The 8,624-nt window shown below is 43.4% G+C and overlaps 1 protein-coding gene across 1 annotated transcript; it reads left to right on the forward strand.

Annotated features, from left to right (window-relative positions):
• Positions 1-1,127: 1,127 nt before the first annotated feature.
• Positions 1,128-8,075, forward strand: GJD4 (gap junction protein delta 4). Its single transcript, XM_045464339.1, has 2 exons — positions 1,128-1,863; positions 3,292-8,075. The coding sequence occupies exons 1-2, from the start codon at positions 1,800-1,802 to the stop codon at positions 4,335-4,337; spliced, it is 1,110 nt and encodes a 369-aa protein (XP_045320295.1). The 5' UTR covers positions 1,128-1,799; the 3' UTR covers positions 4,338-8,075.
• The last annotated feature ends 549 nt before the right edge of the window (positions 8,076-8,624 follow it).

Here is an 8,624-nt window from a genome sequence, read left to right on the forward strand (position 1 = left end):
TCACACAGCAAAATTCAGAAATTAGTTTCCTGATATTTCAGATTTTAAGCAGTATCACAAACAGTCTATTAGGAAGCAAAGATATTTTCCTTTATTTTATACTGGAACCACATGGCTATTTCAATATTTTTTACTTAACTACAATTTCTCTAAATTTCATTGTTCATGTTGAAGCATTTGACTAAAATATAGCAAAACTACTGTGCCTTTTAAGGGGGTCAAAATGTTTTCTGTGGGTGGAAATGTGTCATGTGAATAAAGATGAAAGTAGCTTTGTTGTACTCCTCTTCTGGGAATCTTTTTAGGGATATTACTAAAGTCAAGAATAGATCAGAAATGAAGAAAAGATGGGAATAAAAGAATAGCTTTCATGGAAAATTGAAATCATTCCTTTTAAAGTTCACAATTTCCAGCCTGATGATAGATCCCCAGCCTTGCAAGATGGGTTCCTCCTAGCTATAAAGGTGACAGCCACGAGAGGATTTTGATGCAACTGTGATTGATGTCAGCAGGTCCAGACGGTGATACTTTATTACAAATTTAATGGACATTTATTAAGCTGATTCAACGGGAGCAGCCCTGGCTAGATGGGGCTGGGAGAGACAAAAGGAAGACGCAATCTATGAAGGTGTTGGGGGCCAGTTAGGGATGGAAATTCCAGTGATTGTTGCACACCCACTACATGCTAGGTGCTCTCAACATCATCATTTTGTGTCTTCCTCCCACAAACCCTGAATGAAACAGCATGATTCTCCCTAATGCAGGGATCCTGATCCTTATGAGGATATGTAGGGAGATTCAGTGACTTCCCCCACTGACCAGGTAGCTGCCCCAGGCTTTGTACCCAGGCCTTTTGTATCCAAGTAAAAAGCTCTCTGGGGCGCCTGGGTGGCGCAGTCTGTTAAGCGTCCGACTTCAGCCAGGTCACGATCTCGCGGTCTGTGAGTTCGAGCCCCGCGTCGGGCTCTGGGCTGATGGCTCAGAGCCTGGAGCCTGTTTCCGATTCTGTGTCTCCCTCTCTCTCTGCCCCTCCCCCGTTCATGCTCTGTCTCTCTCTGTCCCAAAAATAAATAAACGTTGAAAAAAAAAATTTAAAAAAAAAATAATAAAAAAAAATAAAAAAGCTCTCATCACTCACCCAAACAGGAAATAGCTAGAGAGTCACTGAGTCACAGCCTAAAGCTGGGACACATGTCTGAGATGCAGACTTATGCTTTTATCCATGGTGTAGGAATTCAGAATGAGGGCCAGACCCTTGCATGCCAGAGTTAAGATGGCTTATGCTTCATAGAGAAGACAAAACATGAATATTTTAATGCTTCTTTAATAGGTGAGGGGTTATGGAAATGTTTGCAAGAAGAAAACACCTTTTTAGTGGCGAAATTTCCTTGGCCAGTTAACAGAACTGTTTCTTGGGTTAAATGTAGTAGCTTCTATTATATCCTGAAGCATCTGGCTTGCCCAGTAGAGACATGTGAGCACTGCCACGGGCCTGGAATGTCCCAAGAGGGTAAGAATAACCCACAATGAGAGACGACTCCTGCTGTCTTCTGGTCACTGCAGTTGTCAAGAACGCTTTGCCTCAGAGGACAGCTCAGGGCTGTCTCAACTCGGAGATGGAAAAATCGCCCACCGCCCACCCCGTTCCTGGGCTCCAAGCTTTCCTTTTATATCTGCAGCTCTCACCTTTAAGTCTTTTGTAGGGAAGATACATTTATTCCAGCAAAGATTTTCCACTTTCTTGGAGAACACAGGCTTCCGATGTCTCCAACAACCTTGAGTCTGTGACGCTAGGAAGCATGGAACGTTTGGACCTGCTGGGATTCCTTCTCATCACCTTCAATTGCAACATGACCATTGTGGGTAAGTATAGGAAACAGCTCCAAAGCTCTTGTGTTTTTGTTTTCATCACGTTGCCTGGCCTGTTTATTGCATGAAGAAAGGGAGCTGTGTGCTCAAGCTTTACTTTTAATCGCGCCACAGCTCTACCATCGTTTAAGGAAGGCTTGGATGTGAGTGTTCTCTGCTGGGGCCTGTTCTTGCTGACATTCAGGTACTGAGCCTGAAGGACTGAAGCAAAAGGAAGTAGTATCTTTGTGTAACTCTTCTCTGGCTACTTTATCAGGAGAAGGAACAGTATAGTAAAAATTAAAGAGAGATTAATGCCTTGATTACACTTTCTTCCTGTTCATCTTTTTCTTGAAGTTTAATTTGTAAAAGATTAGTAATTTCTCTTGTGTATTTCAAGCCAGATCCAAAGTTTAGTTTATTTTTTTAAGAAAGTAATAAATATTTCTGAGTTTGATGCAGACGTATTAAATTTTCAGAGAAGTATGGAATTCCTGGAAAAAGGAATTGAGTAGGGATTAAAATATACCCATGAAGTGGTTGATATTTTTCTTACTCATTGTTTTGTAGAATTTAAACAAAGTCAACTTGGTCTTACAAGTTTGAGTCAATGACCTGATCACATAATTCTATTCTTTGAGTTTAACTGCCTTTGTTTATAACAGTGCTTTTTCTGATGTCAGGTGACGTTTTCTGCATCTTGTCACAAAACAAAATATTTGCAGATTATTTTAACTGAGTCTTAAACATGTTAGGAAAGAGTTAACTCATGACATGAAAATTGGACTTGAGGTTATTTTGATTTCCTAGGTTGGTCTCATTTATTCATGATAAACTGAAGAAAGAGGAATCTCAATATATCATAACAACTGGAATAGAAGGAAAAGGAATTCTGAGTCACTGACAAACCTGAAAAGTTGAATGTTGTTAAAGAAATTTGATTCCAAGGACCATAAAGCAACAGTAAAGATCTTGTGGACCACTATCATAAATAAAGACCACTAAATTAAAATTAGCAGCTACACACAGTTACACAAATGTGCTAACAGCCTTTCAAAAGCTTATTATCTATAGAGAATAAGATCTTATTTCCATCATTAATTTGCTCAGCTCAACTTTCTTTCTAGAAGCTTCAGTCCGGGAGACATTACCACAAATCTGAATTAGTGGAGTCAAATCAAACATCTTTAGTCTCTAACACTTCTTTAAAATCTCAAAGCCTTTAACAAACAACTAGCCCAGCACAGCGCCTGACACACTGCAAGTGCTCCATAAATATTTGGCAGATGAGCTAAGTAGCAGAGGCTGTAGCGGTGACTAAAATACATGCTTACTGACCTCTCAGTTCTCCAGCCTCCACCCTGTAAATACTTAAGACATGGTGTTGGGTGGAAATGTGTTTGTATGCTGGTGATGGTGCCCTTCCTGCTTCCTCCTTTCTAGGGAAGGTATGGCTTATCTTCATGATACTGCTGAGGATGGTGGTGATCATCTTGGCAGGCTCCCCCGTGTACCAGGACGAGCAGGAGAGGTTTGTGTGTAACACCCTGCAGCCAGGATGCGCCAATGTTTGCTACGACATCTTCTCCCCGGTGTCCCAGCTGCGGTTCTGGCTGATCCAGAGTGTGTCCGTGCTCCTCCCTTCTGCCGTCTTCAGCGTCTACGTGCTGCACAGGGGGGCTGTGTTAGCCGCCCGCGGACTCTGCGGGCTGGACGGCGGTCCCGGGGGCCCTGACCCCGCTGACCTGAGCCCCGGGGACAGGGAGCGGCGCCTCCTGACCGTGCCAGACTTCTCCTCTGGCTACATCGTCCACCTCTTTCTTCGGATGCTGACCGAGGCAGCTTTTGGTGCCTCGCACTACCTCCTATTTGGATTCTTGGTCCCAAAGAGATTCTCTTGCACGCACTCTCCCTGCACCAGCGTGGTGGACTGTTACATCTCTAGGCCCACAGAGAAGTCCATTATGACGCTTTTCATGTGGGCGGTCAGCGCGCTGTCTCTGGTGCTCAGCGTGGCGGACCTCTTCTGCAGCGTGCACAGGAGGGCGAGCGCGCGCGGGCGCGCAGCCGCCCCTCTCCCCCGGCCACGGCCTGCGCGGAGCCTGGGCTCGAGGCCAGGTCAGGTGGCCGGCGGCGGCAGTGGGTGGGCAGAGGTGGGGGCGTCTGTCCACCCCGGCCCGTGGGCTGCAGGGGAGCGTGCAGACAGCCCCAGCCGCAAGTCCGCCGCATCAGGGCGGACGGGACTTCCTGATGAAGAGGACAGTGAGGTGATGTCCTCAGCCAGCGACAAGCTGGCCGTGGCTTGCAAAGAGCCGGGGAGCAGGCCCCACAGAGAGGCCTCCGGGGACCCAAGGGACGAGGGTCCCACAAGGTCAGAGGAGCACCCCTTAGCGCCTCAGAGCCGGCTGGCCCGGCGCTGTCCGTCCGGTCAGCTGCAGCCCCCCGACCGGCCCGCCAACCCGAGATCCAGAAAGTCCGAGTGGGTCTGAAGAGGGAACGCCAGGCAGCCGGGGGCCGGGGGGCGGAGGGGGGTGCATAGTCCAGTCCAAACGGAGACCTGGCCCACGAAGATGCACATCCTCTTCGGCCCATGTGAAATCCTCATCAACGGGCGGAGAGAAAGGCGAGCCGGCATGGGATACATGGACTTTGTGAGGGACTCAAATCCTCAAGATACAGATTTCATGTACGTAATACTTTCTGTTGACCAAAGCACTTGACATTGTGCTTTTGACAATGTGACTGGAGGCTAAAATGATTAATTAGAGAGTGTCAGGTGACTGATTAATGTGACACTCTTGTCCTTCACCATAGTATGTGCTTAATGTACAGCACGTTGCCTTACATTAATAGAGCTCATTCATGTGAGTTATTATAGAATTCTTTATTTTGTTTTTGTTCTTCTATTTGGATAAAAGGGGCACTGTTATGCATGTCTTTAATGCTGACAGCTCAGAGCTTGGAGCCTGCTTTGGATTCTGTGTCTCTCTCTCTCTGCCCCTCCCCTGTTCACACTCTGTCTCTCTCTCAAAAATGAATAAACTTAAAAAATAACATTAATAAGGGTTAATTTATTAGACTCTTCAATTCTGCTAACTGCCTAAGCATGGGTTTTGATAGGATGAGAATGGTGAGAACAGGACAGGATTAGTCTCACAGGAAGGGAAGCTAAAGAAGGACATTAGCTCAGGTCTTTGGACGTAGTGTGGCTGGAGAGAAGAAAAAGGTGACAAGAGTGAAGAGAACTGACTGAATTGGGCCTAGAACCCAAATCTCTTGTACTTTGAGAGAGTCCTCTAATTACGATCATTTTAGGTAAGAATGGCTCCTAGGTGGTTTAAGTGTCCATGTGTGTGCATGTTGTGGTGGAGCTCTTTTGTCTTTGCAAGGTAAGAATGGCTCATTAGATATTGTGTAACTTTCTAGGAACTTTAATTCAGAAGTCTTCCCAGGTTAATGTCCAGGTGGTTTTCAGGTGGTTCAGCAGTGATGGGAACCCACTGGTGGAATCCAAATGCTGAATCAACACGTACTATAGCTAGCTGCTGAGACAAGCACAAAAGAAAGATTATGAAAATCAATGAGATTATGCTTGTGTGTAGCCAAGAAAAGTATTATTTATGGAATTAATAAATGTGACTCTTTTTTTCTAGGATGTTGCAATCTCTCGTGAGGACCTACTTGGAATTTTCTGAGTGTTAATGTGGTTTCAGGCAAGGACAGAGCAGGGTGGTGCTTTGCAGATGAAGAGAAGGGGCATCTAGGCTTCTCAGGCACAGACTTGCTGAGGGTCTCTTACAATGGAGACGCTTCCCCTCCCCCGCCCCCAATTTGAGTGGTCCAATTTCAGGGGCAGGGGCAGCTGTGGAGTCTGGAAGCCCCGCCAGCTGCATTTTGGTTGTGCTGTAGGTTACATGTTTCCTAGAAACCTAGAAAATGTTTCCTAGATGTCTCACCCTTACCATTTGAAATATATATATATATATATATATTTTTTTTTTTTTTTTTTTCCTTTCTCTTGTCAATCATAGAACAAATCTGTTCCTCGGGGAACTTGCTCTTTGTATTGTGACCTGAGAGAGTGAGTGGCAGAAAATAGAGCTGAAAGAAGTGACTACATTTTTTTCAAACTGAACTTGGATGAAATTAGTTTCACGGAGAATTCAGGAAATTAAAAGTCAAATGCAAAAACCAGGTTTATTAAGAAGTGTTCCCTCCCTCCCCAGACAAGCAGAGTAGAGACATATCATGTTTAAAATAGTGAGTGATTGTAAAGAGCATGCCTACCTGGCCATGACAGCGGTTGGCCATTCACTTCCTTGGCCATCTTACAGCTGAAAGACTCCCCAGTCTGTCACCTGTGTGTCACTGCTCTGGTTCCTCTCCCTCCATGGAATTCCATGGAATTCCATGGAATCCTCCAACCCTCCACCTCTTTCTCTAAGCAGTGCTTCTTATTCTTCACATATAGCTCCTGTGAGTGTTTTATCAACGGGCTGAGACAAGATTTCGAATCAATGGAGCTATGTTGATAAACCAGTATTTATGAGTATTGCCTCTGTATCTAGCATTTAATCTCTTATTTTTGTTTCTATGAAGCTAAAAAAAAACAAACAAAAAACAAAACAAAACAAAACAAAAACTTATCACATGACAGGTCAGCAAACTGGTGGGAAAGAGTTGTAACAAAATGTCATCGTTTTAGTATCACTGTTGAAACAACTCCTCTGATTCCTGTCAACTTTAATTTTCTCAGGGCTGATCTGGGCACTGTAAGGACTACCTCATGTTGTAGGCGCTGTTGGGTAGCTCAGATGAGAGTGTGGATGTGGACGCCCCATGAGAGAGACAGAACTGTGTGTCTCGATGTTCCCTGGGCGGTGAGCTAGTCCATGCTTGACACATCACCCTAAACAGGTCTCTCCAGGAATTTGTGATGATATAATATTTGCATGATATAAAATTTGCATATTTCTATATGTCCACAGACGTAGGAATGCTCTAAACCTTCTTCCCATATCCTTTCTTACCAACAGAGGCCTCTCTTGGACCATATTTAGGACACAATATTTATAAACACGAAAATGGTAATTTATGTCTGGAGGTAACTCTTGACCATTTCCACGCTTCTATGTTTTTGCTTATTTCTGCCCAGAAAAATCAGGATTTAGGAACTCTCAGCAGCAGATCTGGAAATTGTATTAGGTTACTTTGGATAACAGAGGGGGTGAGAAATTAGGGATAATGGAGAAATTGTGGACAATCTGGCCTCATGGGAAGGAGATCATTTAAAAGGACAATGAGTCATCCTCTTGGGGTTAAGATGCAGTTCCTTATTTCTATTTAAATTTATTTATTTTGCCCACAAGTGTCAGATTGTCCTTTACCCTGGCTTTTCATGTGATCAGGATGCTAACTGCAAAGGGTTAGCTGGAGATGTAGATTCATAATAAAAGATGACAGCCAAGACAGACAATGGTGGAACTGAGTAAATAAGGCAAACCCAATGGTGTGACTACTCAGGAAGGTGGTAGTGGGTGCCAACAGAACATAAATATTCTTTCTTCCTGTAAGATTCCTGAGCTGTGTACTAAATAGGTACAAAAATTCCTTTATGGTTTTAAGTGTTCAAATAAGGAATCTGCAATGGTGCATGAGGTTTCTCCCCTTGGGTTATGAAATGATGTGTTATTTTATGTTTAAGATTTTTTTTTTCTCCTTTTCTTGTGCTTTAGAAAGTTGAAGTACTTTTGATCTCAGAAATAGTATTTGGGAAGCAATTTAAATATCCATAAATTGGTCTTCCTCACCTGGGATATTTGATCCGAATAAAGCCTCAGGCATTACTAAAGTTTATGCTAAGCGTATCCAGTGCCATTTCCTTCAGAAATGAAAATTCAGCAATTTTATAAAGGTGGTGTGTGTGATTAGCCATTAGAAGGAAATAAGGTCTTATGCTAACGCAAGTTCATTAAATTTTGTTGTGTGCCCACAGTGGTTCTTCAGGGGAAGTAAAGAGGTTGGTTAAGACTTGTACTCCAGAGACAAGGAAAGTTTTCCATTCTTTCACTAAGAGCTCTGAGAACATTAGTTTTCTCTGTGTGTTTATATTTCCTCATGTATAAAAAGAAGTGTCACTTTTCCAGCTAGAAATGTGATATTTGTCAGTGTGGATTAAAGAGTTTTTACCTTTTTTGAAGTAAGATAAATAAAAATATTAAAGATTACTCATTGTGTCTGTGTATGTATTGAGGATCTTTTCTATGTCTGGTACTTGTGCAAGGCATGGAATGACTCACAAGAGAAAGATGAGGAAAGATTATCCTTGCATTGGACAATCTCTTCCATTGAGACAACTGGGGAATACATGAAGGCAACACATACTTAAAAATTAAATTTCACGGTTCAGACTTGAATATTTCACCATAAAATATCTATTTTTTATAAGTAAACTATAGTTTTGCCAAATAGCAAAACTTCTGGCATAAAGTCAAGGAATTGGGCCGCCTCCATTACTCAGCTGGGGAACGGAAGAAGGCTGAGCTTTCAGTATTAACCCTCTTCACTTTCTTGTGGCCCTCGGGTGTCTCTTCTTTGGGCTTCTTCTTCTTCTCTGCCCTAGCTGACTATAGCTGCTAATTCCAGATAACCTGCACTTCACCCCCCAGGAGGTCTGCAGAACCCCTTTCCCTCAGTACCAACCTCAACATCATGGAATCTTCCATTCGTCAGGGACCTTAGAGACTCCAGTCAACAACTCATTTTATGGGGGAGAT

Source organism: Leopardus geoffroyi, chromosome B4, assembly GCF_018350155.1.
Source record: "Leopardus geoffroyi isolate Oge1 chromosome B4, O.geoffroyi_Oge1_pat1.0, whole genome shotgun sequence".
NCBI classification, from domain to species: Eukaryota; Metazoa; Chordata; class Mammalia; order Carnivora; family Felidae; genus Leopardus; species Leopardus geoffroyi.

Coding starts and splice junctions, on each gene's coding strand:
- GJD4 (XM_045464339.1), top strand. CDS start 1,800: ATGGAACGTTTGGACCTGCTGGGATTCCTTCTCATCACCTTCAATTGC. Junction 1,864..3,291: donor TTGCAACATGACCATTGTGG/GTAAGTATAGGA, acceptor CCTCCTTTCTAG/GGAAGGTATGGCTTATCTTC.